Source organism: Podarcis bocagei, assembly GCF_964188305.1.
Source record: "Podarcis bocagei genome assembly, chromosome: 1".
NCBI lineage: Eukaryota > Metazoa > Chordata > Lepidosauria > Squamata > Lacertidae > Podarcis > Podarcis bocagei.
This window is the reverse complement of record NC_138125.1, coordinates 109804271-109818548: the sequence shown is the minus strand read 5'-3', so window position 1 is coordinate 109818548 and position 14278 is coordinate 109804271. Positions and strand designations below refer to the sequence as shown.

Genomic DNA, 14278 nt, shown 5'->3' with positions numbered 1-14278 from the left:
ATGTGAAACCTTTCTATTGAAATGTAGGGTTGGATGTGCCCTGATCCAGCATCGGAAAGGGAAGACCTGGTATATTATGAACATAAATCAATTACTAAATTACACAAGAAGCGTGATGGTGATTGTGATGGTGGAGAAGAAGGCAGTAGCAGTACTCTAGAACGGAAGAGTGACAACCCTCTAGATATAGCTGTAACCAGACTTGCTGACTTGGAGCGGAACATAGAGCGAAGGTATCTGAAGAGCCCCTTAAGTACCACCATTCAGATCAAACTGGATAATGTGGGCACAGTTACTGTCCCTGCTCCTGCACCATCCGTTAGTGGTGATGGTGACGGGTAGGTTATTGAGATTAACTTGAAAAATTATTGTGCTTCTTTGCTAATTGGAGCCTATTTTCTATTGTGTGTTTATCTATGTATCTTCTTGTATGTCTTTGATCCACACGGATCACGTTATTATGCATGGTGCTTTGTAAGATTTATTTTCCCCCTGTTATGTATGTTAATCCTGCAAAGTTATCCTACATTTAACTGGTTGTGACTAAGCTTTGAGGCACGTAGCCACAGTCTGTGCACTACATCAAATTTAGTTGCTTAAGCCTTATTACCCTTACTGGCTGTGTACGTTTTTGTCATTGCTTGGCTTTCGATGTGACAATGATTGTTCCACGTTCAGAAACTGATGAAAATGGATGTGACCTGCTTAATTTCTCTATATTTCAATGCAGAATGGAAGAGGATATTGCTCCAGGGCTAAGGGTATGGAGAAGGGCATTGTCAGAAGCTCGCAGTGCTGCACAGGTAGCTCTGTGCATTCAGCAGTTACAGAAATCAATAGCATGGGAAAAATCTATTATGAAAGTTGTAAGTGTTGTGAACTGATTTTTACGTATCCTATTTTCCTCCTTTTCCAGATACCTCAATTGATAGTGTATCTTTCATTGCTGCCTGTGAAAAATACAAAAGTTAAATTGTGCATTTTACATTGATTCACATGCTGTGCTCTCTTGTAGCCAAATTCAGCATTCTGAACTTTCTTATGACAAATAGCCCTTCTGCTGGTATATTTTGACCTTAGTATTCCAAAAACCAAAAACTAGAATGGCCATTTCTGTGCCTCTCTCTGGGAGAGGTCACCATGCTAATGAAAAAATGACCCCTTCTGTGTTGCCATTATGGGGATTCAGTGTCAAAGACTGCAATTAAAGGCTTTTTCAGAAAGATGAGATGCAAAGTACATGCTTAAAAGATGTGCATGGCTTCTTTGCATGCCCACTTAATACAACTGTATGTGCAGATTGGACGAGTGTACAGGCGCACAGGCTGAAATGTCCGTCTCCGCATAGAAATGACAAATTAACAAGCACTGCTGTGTTAATTGCATATTCATGAAAGGCATGCAAATGCATGTAAAGAGATTTTGCATGAATCCTGGGCATCAGATTTCTGAAAATTAAGCTTTTTATACTATAGCAATGAATGGGAAATGCTAACAATTAAACAATGGAAATATATGAACTGTTGAATTAACTAATTCTTTCTCCAACTTTTATACTTACTGTAAACTTATAAACCTACTGTTTACCTGATAACATAACCCATGATGTTACCAGCATACATTTTATCTATATTATGGGCAATGGCCAGTAAATAAGTAAATATTGCTGCTTCTTACCTTAAGACAGTTTTCCACTGGCATTATAAATGCTATAGTTTCTGTACTGTGTTTCTCCACTGAGATTAAAATGAAACTGGGGGGGGGATCCCATCACACTCCCAAAGTGTAAACATTGCTTCTGTTTAACAGCAAGTAAACACCCCTATTTTTACTACTGGGGCTGATGACAATTGTGACTCTTTAGCGCTAGCATGGGGATCTTATGAGTTGAGCTCCAGGACTTGAGGAGTCCACACAAAATTGGCATTCCCCTAGTTAAACCTCAAACACTCAAAAAAGAATGCTTTGTTGCATTGGGTTCTGCATGTTATTTTCATGATTCCCTAACTTTGCCATGCGGCATATCAGGAGACGAGCTCTGTGCACAGAATAGCATGTGGTCTCTGGCATTTAGATCTGTTGAAATTAGATGTGTGGCTTCTGAAATCAGCTTCTATTTACTTCATGTTTTGGCCAAATGAAAAAAAATACTGAGGATACTGGAATTGCTGGTGTTCTGTAATGCACATCTACTTTCTGCACAGTAGACCTTGTTCACTATCCACATGTTGATAATCTGAAATTTCCTAGTGCTTTCCCCCTGATTTCCCCCCGCCTACATTAGTGTGATTACAGTAGCATTCGCATTTTTGTCTGACCTAATTATTGCAAATCTAACAAAAAATGAAAAAGGAGTAGCACAATGTTCCTAGGAGATTCCATATCAGAATAAGGGAGAATAGGAAAAATACTTAGGGACATATCCAGTCCTGCAGCTCTGCTGGTGCGATGGTCTTCCCTATGTGCAACAGACCTACCCCTCTCTCCTGTCCCATTCAGCCCCATGTGTGCCCGAAAGATCAGCTCCAGAGGGTTGGGGGACACTCTGGAGCAGATGTTGGGGGTGCACGGTGGGAGGACAGGAAACAGAAATCCTGTTGCACCAGCAGAACTACATGTGCTGAGTCCTATTCGCAGTTAACTTGTGTGATTTAAGCCTTGTACAGTTGAAAGCCCAGGCAGTTGACACCACACAAATTAAATGAGCTTAAAAGCTTTTTTTGCACTGTGTTTTCCTGGCATGGAAAGATCTTTTACGCTCCTCTGCCTTGCTTACTGGGCAAGTCCCACTTGGTGCGTGTGCTCTGGGATGCTCTTGTGAGGCGTCCCGAGAACTAAAGTGGCCCTGTAAGATCTCGCTAGAGAATCTCGGAGCGCATGCGCTGAGCAGGACTAAGCTGGGCGGGGGGTGGAGGCAAGGCCCACTCAATGTGCCAGGTCCAGAAGGTAAGGATGCTCACTCAGGGGTGGTTTGAGTATATGCATTTTTGTGTATACATGCCATCCCTGGAATGTAACCCATGTGTATGATGCAGTCCCACTATACAGTAGAATGTCAGTGTTAAGTGTCTTGGGAAATAATACTGTTCATAGTTACAAAATTATTTAAATTCCTAAAATTCCCCCAAGCTGAGCAGTCCTAAAGTAAAGAGCGAATCCCCAGCAGAGTGTTTAATCTGTAATAAATATATTACCGTATTTTTCGCACCATAGGACGCACTTTTTCCCTCCTAAAAAGCAAGGGAAAATGTGTGTGCGTCCTATGGAGCGAATGCAGGGGGGAGGCAGGCGGGAAAAGCCCCCAAGAGCCGCACACAAGCTTCGTGCGCTTTTGCGGGCTTTTCTCCAGGAGGGAGAAGGGACTGACTGGCTGCAGCAGTCCCTTCTCCCTCCTGGGGGAAAAGCCCCCAAGAGCGGCACCCTCTTTTAAAGGCTGCGCGGCTCCTGCGGGCTTTTCTACGAGGTGGGGGAATCCCCCCACCTCCCAGAAAAGCCAGGAGAAGCCGCGCAGCCCCTTTAAAGAGCGCGCGGCTTCTGCCGGAGTTGGGGGAAGCTGCAGCAGATTCCCTCCTCCCGGGCTCCCTTTGAAGCAGCAATGTGGGAGGGGAGCAGCTTACACTCGTGTAAGCAGCTCCTCTCCCACTTTCCTGCTTCAAAGCAACCACGAAGGAGGGAAAGAGGGGACCCATGGATCCTCTTCGCTGCTCGAGGCTGCAGCGGATTCCTCCTCCGTAATTGCTTTGGAGCAGGAAAGTGGGAGGGGGGCAGTTTACACTCGTGTAAGCAGCTCCTCTCCCACTTTCCTGCTTCAAAGCAACCACGGAGGAGGGAAAGAGGGGACCCATGGATCCTCTTCGCTGCTCGAGGCTGCAGCAGATTCCCTCCTCCCGGGCTCCCTTTGAAGCGGCAATGTGGGAGGGGAGCAGCTTACACTCGTGTAAGCAGCTCCTCTCCCACTTTCCTCCTTCAGAGCAACTACGGAGGAGGGAAGGAAGGGGACCATGGATCCTCCGCTGCTGGAGGCTTCAGCGGATTCCCTCCTCTGTGATTGCTTTGAAGCGGCAATGTGGGAGGGGAGCAGCTTACACTCGTGTAAGCAGCTCCTCTCCCACTTTCCTGCTTCAAAGCAACTACGGAGGAGAGAAGGAAGGGGACCATGGATCCTCCGCTGCTCACGGCTGCAGCGGATTCCTCCTCCTTGATTGCTGGGAGTTTCTCTGGGCAGTAATTCCCTCAGCTTAAGTGGGGTGGGGGAAGTGTGGCAGGTAGGGGGGTACTGAGAGACACATGTCTCTCTGATGAAAATTGGGAGTGGGCATTGTGTGAAGTGGCTGTGGATCTCCTGCCGCAGAACTGTAGGACTGTATAGAGTTGGGAGGGCCACCCAAGGGTCATCTAGCCCAGCCCCCTCACAATGTAGGAATCACAGCTAAAGAACGCCAGGCAGATGGTCCCCCAACCGCTGCATAAAAGCCTCCAGTGGTGGAGACCCCAAACACCTTCCGAGGTCATAGAATTGCAGGGTTGGAAGGGAACCCCAGGAGTCATCTAGTCCAGCCCCGGTGGACAGCGGGCGCAATCCATCCCGTTGCGCAAGACTAAAGATGCTGTCCAAGGCTAAAGAAGAAGCCAAGGCAGTGAGCGGGATGGATCGTGCTTGCTGCCTTGTCTTCTTTAGCTGCACTGGAGAGGTTTAGCTCCTGGCTGGAGAGGTTGCGCGGCTATGGATCCCGTGCACTGTCTTGGCTTCTTTGCTCTTTGGGGCTGTGGGGGGGGGAACCTGGGCTTCCCCCGCAGCCCCGAGAAGCTCTGGGAGAAGTGGACAGGCTGCATGCAGCCTGTCCGTTGCTCTTTGGGGCTGGGGGGGGATAATATTTTTTTCCTTGATTTCCCCCTCTAAAAACTAACTGCGTCCTGTGGTCCGGTGCGTCCAATAGAGCGAAAAATACGGTATTTAGTCTATAATAGTCTATAATAAAGAGAAAAATTGAAAGGAAATTTTTGATTGACTGGCCATTTCTGTACTCCACACTTGGTGTAAACAAGCCATATAACCTTAGACACTCAGAATTTCTTAAGTTTTCAATTGCATTTTATTCTCTAATAGGTGCATAGAATGTTTCTACATGCCATAATTAAAGTATTTCCCCTGTATTGTAGTACTGCCAAATATGTCGAAAAGGAGATAACGAGGAGCTTCTTCTGCTTTGTGATGGTTGTGACAAAGGCTGCCATACCTACTGCCATAGACCCAAGATCAGTACTATTCCAGATGGTGACTGGTTTTGTCCCGCCTGCATAGCAAAGGTAATTCTAACCTAAAGGCAAATCCTTGGAAATTCTCCAGTTCAGTGTTCTGTTGCTTTCCAGCAGTTGCCATGCATGCAGTAATCACACATAGACTCTGCAAAACTTAGCTGTCCATAAAAAAATTAAATGTTCTGATAGGGTGACCATTCACACATGCCTCTGTTTTTCATCTATGATACATGGAAGACTTGAAAACGTGGGGAGAAATTGAACAAATGCTTCCCTATCTGGTAATTCTCTGCCCAGCAGAGAGTACTGTTTACATTCTTTTAAACTGCTTTTTAATTGTGTTTTTAAATGTTTTAGAAATGGGTTTCAATTGTTTTAAACTGTATTTATTGGGGTGGGTGTGGGTTTGTGTTTTTTTTTTGCTGTTTCTGTTTATATTTTGATTATTTTGTGTTTTTATATTGTAATTTTATCTTGTGAACCAATTGATAAGTAAAGTCGTACCTTGGATCCCCAACGCCCTGGAACTCAGACGTTTTGGCTCCCGAATGTTGCAAAGTGATTTTTCCGGATTGCATACATTCTTTTGGAGCCCAACCGTCTAACAGGGCTTCCACAGCTGCTGATTGGCTGCAGGAGGTTCCTGCAGCCAATCAGTAGCCGCGATTTGGTTTTTGAACGTTTTGGAAGTCGAACAGACTTCCCGAACGGATTCTGTTCAACTTCCAAGGTATGACTGTATAAAAAGTATGCATCTTCTGTGCTTGACATTGTTTAAGTGCTGCTTTATTTATATTGTGGGGTAGTTTCTGGAGAAGCATAAATATCCTCTGACAATCATTCTGATGTGTGTGGGAACCGTGCACATTCCTCTGGATATTGGCCATCGTGTGTTGAAGCAACATCCATTCAAGCTTCTACTTCATTGACAAAATAGTCACGTGTTTGGCAAATAAGTACTGGGAATAAATTTGGCTCGGTTCACATTTTAATGCAAATCTAGCTAATTTGCACCTCTTGAAATGAATGTGTGAACTGAAATACAGCTATCCTTTTCTGAATTTATAATGTAGTTCTCCCAACAACAGAGGATTATAAAAAATGCATATATAAGTGAAAATAGCAAACAAAATGAATTATATTATGACCATTGCTTGTAAAAATTGTATATTAAGGAAAATTGCATGCAAACAATGAACATTAGGTGAAATGTGCTAAAATACTGATGTAATTTCTGAGGGTTGTTTTTTTTTTAATTGCAATCAGACGTGGAAATGTTGGGAAAGTGAATTTAGAATTAGAAAATGATAACTAAGAAAAACTGAAGCAGAAAGGTTGGGGCAGGGTTGAGAATTTTTACATATGTATAATCCACTGCTTGATGAATTTGTGTACTTGCCTTTCACAGCAAACTGAGATGTAGGATTAAGTTGCCATGCGTTTTAGCATGGCTTTAAATTTAACTGGTCCCTAAACTATTTAAATCAAATTTATCAGTGTCAAAACGAAGTATAATTTAGATATATCTACACATAATTTGTCTTCTGCATTTCCCTATTGCCATTCAGGACCTCTTCAAATAATAATAATAATAATAATAATAATAATAATAATAATAATAATAAAAGGTAAAGGTACCCCTGCCCGTACGGGCCAGTCTTGACAGACTCTAGGGTTGTGCGCTCATCTCACTCTAGAGGCCGGGAGCCAGCGCTGTCCGCAGACACTTCCGGGTCACGTGGCCAGCGTGACACACGGAAACGCCGTTTACCTTCCCACTAGTAAGTGGTCCCTATTTATCTACTTGCACCCAGGGGTGCTTTCGAACTGCTAGGTTGGCAGGCGCTGGGACCGAGCAGCGGGAGCGCACCTCGCCGCGGGGATTCGAACCACCGACTATGCGATCGGCAAGTCCTAGGCGCTGAGGTTTTAACCACAGCGCCCCCCGCATCCCATTAATAATAATAATAATTTGTTATTTATACCCTGCCCATCTGGCTGGGTTTCCCCAGCCACTTTGGTTGGCTTACAACAAAATATTAAAATACAATAGTCCTTCAGATATTAAAAGCTCCCCTAAACAGGTTTTTTTACAGGTATAGTACATGCAAAATGTTTTGTGTCCATAATGATATATAGTGGGTAAAGGGAACACTTCCTAAGTGGCAAGAGAGAAAATGCAATAGACAAGTTAAGTGTTAAGGAATGTATTTTTCTTTTTATTGCTATGAGTGATGGATCCAACTAAGTTATATTCATAAAAGTCTCATTGGAATAGTGGATCTTCTCTGAGCATGAGTAATGCTGGATATCTCCCAATGTATGCATAGAGCAAAACCTCCTTCATCCACATTTATAATGAAGGTGGAAGTAGCAAAGAAGCAAGATTGTGATGTTCTGCGGTGCACTGTAGTCCATGAGTACTTATCCCGTAATATATTTGTTAAAGGTGCTGCAAAGCTTTTGTTATTATTCCATGTAAAAAACATGGATCCTTACAATCAATTGCTATTTTAAATTTCTTGTATTCCTGGAAGACATCTGCTATTATCCAATTAATTTACTGCATGTTTTTGTGTATATAACCTTAAATCATGGTGTGTGTTTTTCTAGCCATCACTTTTGTATAATATTTTCTCTGTTCTCAAACCCCCCCCCCCCATTTTATGCTGAACAGCATGGTTAAGCTATTTGGATTCAGATGAATACGGCTCTTTATTTCGTCACATAGAATCTCACTTCTTAGCTTTCTCAAGCATTGTTTTGTAATCTGTCTGGGTCTATTGGTGGTTTTTACCCCCTTTTCATTTGCAGCTTCTTCCATTTTAGTATCAATCACCCGTTTAATTAGTGTGCTCTTTGTTCCACATCTAAAGTAAAAATGTTAAACAGACTTCCATTTACATGCTTCCATTTGGTACATTGTTGTTTACTGTAAATTTACAGCCTTTGTTTAAAGTTGATAGAGCGGTGTTGAATCGTCACAACAGTTATAGTGATTAATTTTTTTTCTTTGAAGACTGAACACTCTGAGGAAAAGGGAATCTGTCTGGCAATGTCTGTAGAACTCTAGAGTGGCCTTGAAATTGGCCTGGTTTAAAGAGGATTCTGGAAATCAAGCTCTCTTATACCGCCACCCAAATACTTTGCTGTCTGAAATATTCATGTATTTTTAAACAGACCAGATGTAATGTCTCCCTGCCCTCCCCATTCACAAGCAGGAAGCACCAGTATGTGCACAGGAAATGGGATACAGTGGTACCTCGCAAGACGAATGCCTCGCAAGACGAAAAACGCGCAAGACGAAAGAGTTTTCCGGTTTTTGAGTCGTTCCGCAAGACGAATTTCCCTATGGGCTTGCTTCGCAAGACGGAACGTCTTGCGAGTTCTTGCGAGTTTGTTTCCTTTTTCTTAAAGCCGCTAAGCCGCTAATAGCCGCTAAGCCGCTAATAGCCGTGCTTCGCAAGACGAAAAAACCGCAAGACGAAGAGACTCGCGGAATGGATTAATTTCGTCTTGCGAGGCACCACTGTATTTCTTTCCACCAGCAGTCCTTGTGTCTCATAGGATGCTGCTTCAGGGTTTTTGGAAGGCAGGGGGGAGGGAATCTTCTGCTGGACAGAGGAGCGAAAAGCCCCCTTGTAGAAGCAGAGCCTTTGCCTGAGGTGCTTTTGATTCTGACCACTGATTTATGGGGTAAATGCAGTAAGAATATGCCCATCATTTCTAAGGGCCGATAAATTTTCTTGGTAGGAGGGCATCCTGGAAGGGGCGCGTGAAAAGAAAACAGTGATGTGCCTAGATTCACCTTAGCGGGGAAAGCATTCCAAGCATGTTTGCTTGGCCTTTAGGTTTTTGTTTTCATTTACTGGGATTTTTTTCTTCCTGCTACAGGCAAGTGGTCAAACTTTAAAAGTGAAAAAAAACCAGATCAAAGGGAAGAAAAGCAACGAGCATAAGAAAGGCAAGAAACTGCCATTAGCAGCAGAAGTGGAAGAAGAGGACTCTGCATCTACAAGCAGCTCTGTAAAAAGAGGGAAAATGGACTCTAAGAAGAGAAAGATGGATGAAAATATTTCTATTAGCCCAACAAAACAGGAAAGTGTTTCTCCTGTGAAGAAAGCTAAACGCGATGAATCTAAGGACATGGCTATATGCAGGTACCGGCTGGCTGGGTATATTCATTTTCAGTTTTGTTTATGGGCAAGTTGAAACCCTCCAAGTACACGCAGTGCTGCAGCAGTTGACCTATTTGTTTAAACCTGGGTCTGTCCCAGTCATTTGTAAGAAAGAGGTGGAGGAGACCCCAATGGTAGAGTAAAAGCTTGAATGAATGAAAGGAGCGGAACTTCATCATTCTGCCTCCCTGCTACCTCTCCCCCAGCCTGATGTGGAGGAAATGGTGTTTGGGTGATGGTCTGCATGAAGATAAGCGTGGCTCTTTTCCCCCCTGTGTCCCTTTTGTTCTTAAAGGGGGGGCACCCATTCATTTTATACGTGATTGAGGTAGACTCGGATGTAAACATCTCATGTAATTTCTGCCTGAGCCAGCTCTTTTGGGGGTCATCTGATAGTACAGATCAGCTGCCCAGGCTCTGACAGTTGGTTGGTTCCAGATATCCAGAGAATTGACACTCCACTCTCAAACGTAGCAGCAGCAGCCAGAGACCATCAGTGGAGAAGGTGAGCTGTTCACCTGGCCCTCCTCCACAGCTCCTGGAATTACTCCTCCTCTTGAGGAAGCTGGCCTTTTTGCACCTTTGGCTCGCAGAGGGAAGTCTACCCCACCCCCTGCTGACGGACTGATTGAGAGGCCACTTGCGTTCAGTCTACCAGGGGAGCGGGGTCAATGGGGGCAGCAATGCCCCCAGGGGAGATGACCTGCTTTGGGAGGAGGCAAGAACAAAAGCCACCCCCATAACATCATTTTCTCGGGGTATGGCCTTGCCCTACTTGTTTAAAATGTTTTAAATAGTTTTTAACTGCTTTTTAAAATTGTGTGCCTTTAAATTTTTGATTGTTGTTGTTTTACATATTAAGGGGCATAAGGTGTGCCTGGGAAGAGAGGATCTGGAGAGAGCAAGGGGGACCCCAATTATTGTGGAAGGCGAAGGGAGGGAAGGCCTGGCAAGGGGTACATGGCACGGGCAGTTAGTGACAGATTAGGCAATCTGCTGGTTTACTTCCCGCCTCACTGCCCAGTAGTCTCAGAGACAGCGTTGAGGACTCCCAGACTGCTGAGGTTTGAGAACTTCAACATCCATGCCCAAGCGGTTAACTCTGGGGTGGCTCTGGACATCATGGCTGCCATGACAGGCTGTGCCAACATGTCATTGGTCCAACACATGTGACAGGTCACACTCCGAACCTTGTTTTCTCGGCTGGGCAGGAAGAGGGTGATTTGGTAGTGGGGATATTGTCATGGTAAGATCACTTCCTTTTGAGATTTAGGCTTTCAGCACCTTTCCCCCTCTGCATTATACAAATTTTAATCATCACCATCATCCACTAGTGGAAATCTCTTCTACTTTTCATTTCTCCTCCCAAGTAATGTGTGTTTTACCTTTGAAACTTTGCTTCAAAAATCTAAATAAAACTTAATTATTATCTACTGGTACAGTGTGTTTCACAGCAGGCAGTATTCGTATTTATAGATAAGTATAGCTAGACAATATGTGAGGCACCAAGCTGTTCAGCAATTGATTGTTTTTGCGTGTGCCTTTCTTAGTGTTCTGCTGTCTGAATTGGAAACTCATGAAGATGCATGGCCTTTCCTGCTTCCTGTAAACTTGAAACTTGTTCCCGGGTATAGGAAAGTTATAAAGAAACCCATGGATTTTTCCACCATTCGAGAGAAGCTAAGTAATGGACAGTAAGTAAAAATCAAAGGAACTGCCATTCCCCCCACCCCCCAAAAAGTCAATGTAATATTGCATCAACTTTTTAAAAATTTAATAATTGGGTAAAATCAGATTTCCGGGTTTCCTCCCCTGTTACTGGAACAGAACACTGGGGGAACGATCTGGGGTGCTGAGAGGATTTGTAGGTGGAAGAGTAGACAATTGGCCAGCCAGTGCCCAGCTCTGATGTCTGGCGAGGTGGACCAAAAGTGCAATTGATTCCGGGAGTTGTGCTAATGACCATTTAGGCCAGGCCACTGTTCAGGATGAAGCCATAGATATTTAAGAGGCAGACTAAGTTGCTGCTGCGGTCATACAAACCAAATGGAGGAGCTTCTGTACCACATCCTGTGCAGGCATAAAAGGATATGCTTTTGTCAGGGCTGGAGTATCTGTTGCAAAGCAACAGGTAGATAACATTCATGTCCAGTCTAATGTGTGGGTACTAGGTGTGGCAGTTTGTTCTCAAAAGAGGGCTGTGGTGATGCTGAGTCCATAAAATCCTGGAAATGACTTGGGCCCATTCTCTCTCAGTCTCTCTGAGGTTTTGGAGCTACTTAGGGTAAAATGGCTGCCCATACTGCATTAAAACTGCAGACGTTTATGGGCTTTCTGTTCATTTGGATGGACCCAAACCACTCAGTTTTACTTTCATTGAAAGCTGTGGTTCCAGTATCATTCAGCACCTGCTGTGTTTAAGATAACATGTAGCGAAGAAGTGAAACTAAATCTAAGATGAACAAAGTGCAGTTCTAAATTAATCCTGTTATATCTTTCCTCCTTGTTGAAGGTTTTAGATCCTTTGCTTCCGTTCTGTATTTTTAAGGAAATTTTGCTCTCTTTGATATTTCAGGTATCCTAATCTTGAAGCCTTTGCTGTAGATGTCAGGCTTGTGTTTGACAACTGTGAAACATTTAATGAAGATGATTCTGACATAGGCCGGGCTGGCCACAACATGAGGAAACATTTTGAAAAAAAATGGACAGAGATTTTCAAAGTGAGCTGAAGTGATCACAGTCCAACATGTTTTCTTTTATTAAATGAGGATAAATGAGACCAGCAATGTGAACTGTATTTACATTAAAGTACAAGGCACATGCATAACTAATGACTGTTTTATTTTTCCTTAAAGTATCACTGGGGAGTGGTACTAATTCCTAAGGCTTCACTCCTACAGCAACCATGGCCCTTGGTTCTTGGTTTGTGTGTTTTATCAAACTATTTTAGGTAGAACAGGGAAGCACACCCAAAGAATTTAAACATAAGGGGTGTAATAGTGCAATAGCAATTTAAAATATATCAAAACGCACTGAATATTCAACCACCAGAGCTCTACTTGGGGAAAAATGTTCTCTTTTCCCTTTCAATAAATATCTATTTTTCATTTTTTTTTACTTTGTAGTTTATTTTTTAGTAAATGTATTTAATTTTATGAATTATTTATGATTAAATAGCATCCAGACTCTTCGTTTTCTGTGAAAAGGAAGAATTAGAAAATAAAATTGCTTTAAATCTTGAAAATACAACAAGGAATGTTTTAAAATATAAAACAAAGCCAAGTAAAACTGTTTACACTGATGTGCTGTAAAAAGCACGAAAAATTAAACTTTACTGTAGAGTTACAAGTACATTTATATATATGTTGCTGCATCACTTGTGTAGTTAAATTGTATTTCAAGACAGTGAAGAAAATGAGACATATGTATATACTGTTCATTATTGTTTATATTAAGTCTTGTTTTTAAATATGTATGATGTGTACATATTGTTTGCAGACATTATTGTTTATGCCTTAGAAGGACTGTAGCATTTTATTTTAGTCTTAAGGTAATTATAGATATATGGCTTGTACAGTAATTATCCTCTACCAACACTGTGGAGTCTCCTTAATCTTTGTAGTGCCTGCCTTTAAAACAGGGTGTAGGGGATATTAGTTTTCCATTTTTCTATTTTGTTATATAATTTCAAGCCACCAGGGCCTCAGATTCAAGTATAATCATTTGTATCCATGTGGAATAAAATTGTGACAATTTCCTACGCACACAGTATTTTTTCATAAAAACATTTCCCTCCATTTGCCTTGCCACAGAAATAACAAAAAGACATTTGTAACCACTGTGTTTTATCTACTGTGTGTTGTGGTGGCCTGTTGGAGGCAAATAGATCAGAATTTTTTTTGTACCTATGTAAGAGTACTTGAAGTTTCATTTAAAACAAAACGTTGTGGAAAAGGTAGCATTCTCTTTTTTTTAGGAGTGTTATTTTTCACTAGTATGTGTGGCACGGATACAATAAAAGACTGTTTTGCAAACCAGTTTTTTTTTCTTGGTTATTTTAATTCCCTATATAGTAATTTTTTTTTAATAAATAAATAAAATGCTGCTAATTAGCAGCGAGATCTCCCCCACCTCACCTCCAGCAGTTGTGAATAGGAGAGAGTAAGGAAAGGATCTGGAAAGAGCGAAGCTAAAATGGCTTTTGATTGTGGTACCCGTTCTATGAAGTTATGCCAAAGCACATTCAGGCCTGTCTGAAATAACAATGCTGGCTAATGGAAGCCCAATACTAGTTGGAATTACTCAGTTATGTGAGTGCTACAGCAGGACTAAACCAAAGGCCTCGTGGTTCAAAAGGCTCAGAAACTTTATTGGAACATCTTGATAGGCACAGTCATTTTCTGCACAAACCTGTATGTGTACATCCATTATATTACATAGCGTCTCCTGGTCTAGGCTGCAGTTCTGAGGCTCATTCTGACATGTTGTACAACCCTATACATGTCTACTCAGAAGTAAGCTCTACGAAATTTTGGGGACATTATCCCAGTTAGTAGGATTGGTGAACTTGTGGCCCTTTGAAAGTTTCTAGATTACAATAACCATCATTTTCACTGAGGGGAGCTGGAGTTCAACAATGTCTGAAGGACCATGGGTTCCCCATCCTGGGTGTGTAGGATTGTGTTCCTACTAAACCAAGTGCAAGGGCTGCTGCACTTGTATAATGGTATTTCAGTAGTAAAATGTCAAAGATAATTCACCTTTACTGGGAAAAGTATTTATAGCATCAAAATCAGAAAGCTTTCAGTGGTGCCCAAGCTCTCAATATTACTAATGGAATG

At 42.5% G+C, this 14278-nt stretch overlaps 1 protein-coding gene across 16 annotated transcripts in view; it reads left to right on the top strand.

The window, feature by feature from the left end:
• Nucleotides 1-13474, top strand: part of BAZ2B (bromodomain adjacent to zinc finger domain 2B) — a 188031-nt gene extending 174557 nt beyond the window's left edge. For 12 of the 16 annotated variants that reach the window (XM_081187187.1, XM_081187193.1, XM_081187188.1 and 9 more), the window contains 6 exons: nucleotides 28-338; nucleotides 731-866; nucleotides 5161-5307; nucleotides 9154-9419; nucleotides 10988-11131; nucleotides 12013-13474. In XM_081187187.1, the coding sequence (XP_081043313.1) occupies nucleotides 28-338; nucleotides 731-866; nucleotides 5161-5307; nucleotides 9154-9419; nucleotides 10988-11131; nucleotides 12013-12166 (1158 nt within the window). In that variant the 3' untranslated portion in view covers nucleotides 12167-13474. The remainder of the gene's footprint in view (nucleotides 1-27; nucleotides 339-730; nucleotides 867-5160; nucleotides 5308-9153; nucleotides 9420-10987; nucleotides 11132-12012) is intronic. The other 4 variants (XM_081187186.1, XM_081187185.1, XM_081187184.1 and 1 more) reach the window with 1 other exon arrangement.
• Nucleotides 13475-14278: the final 804 nt, after the last annotated feature.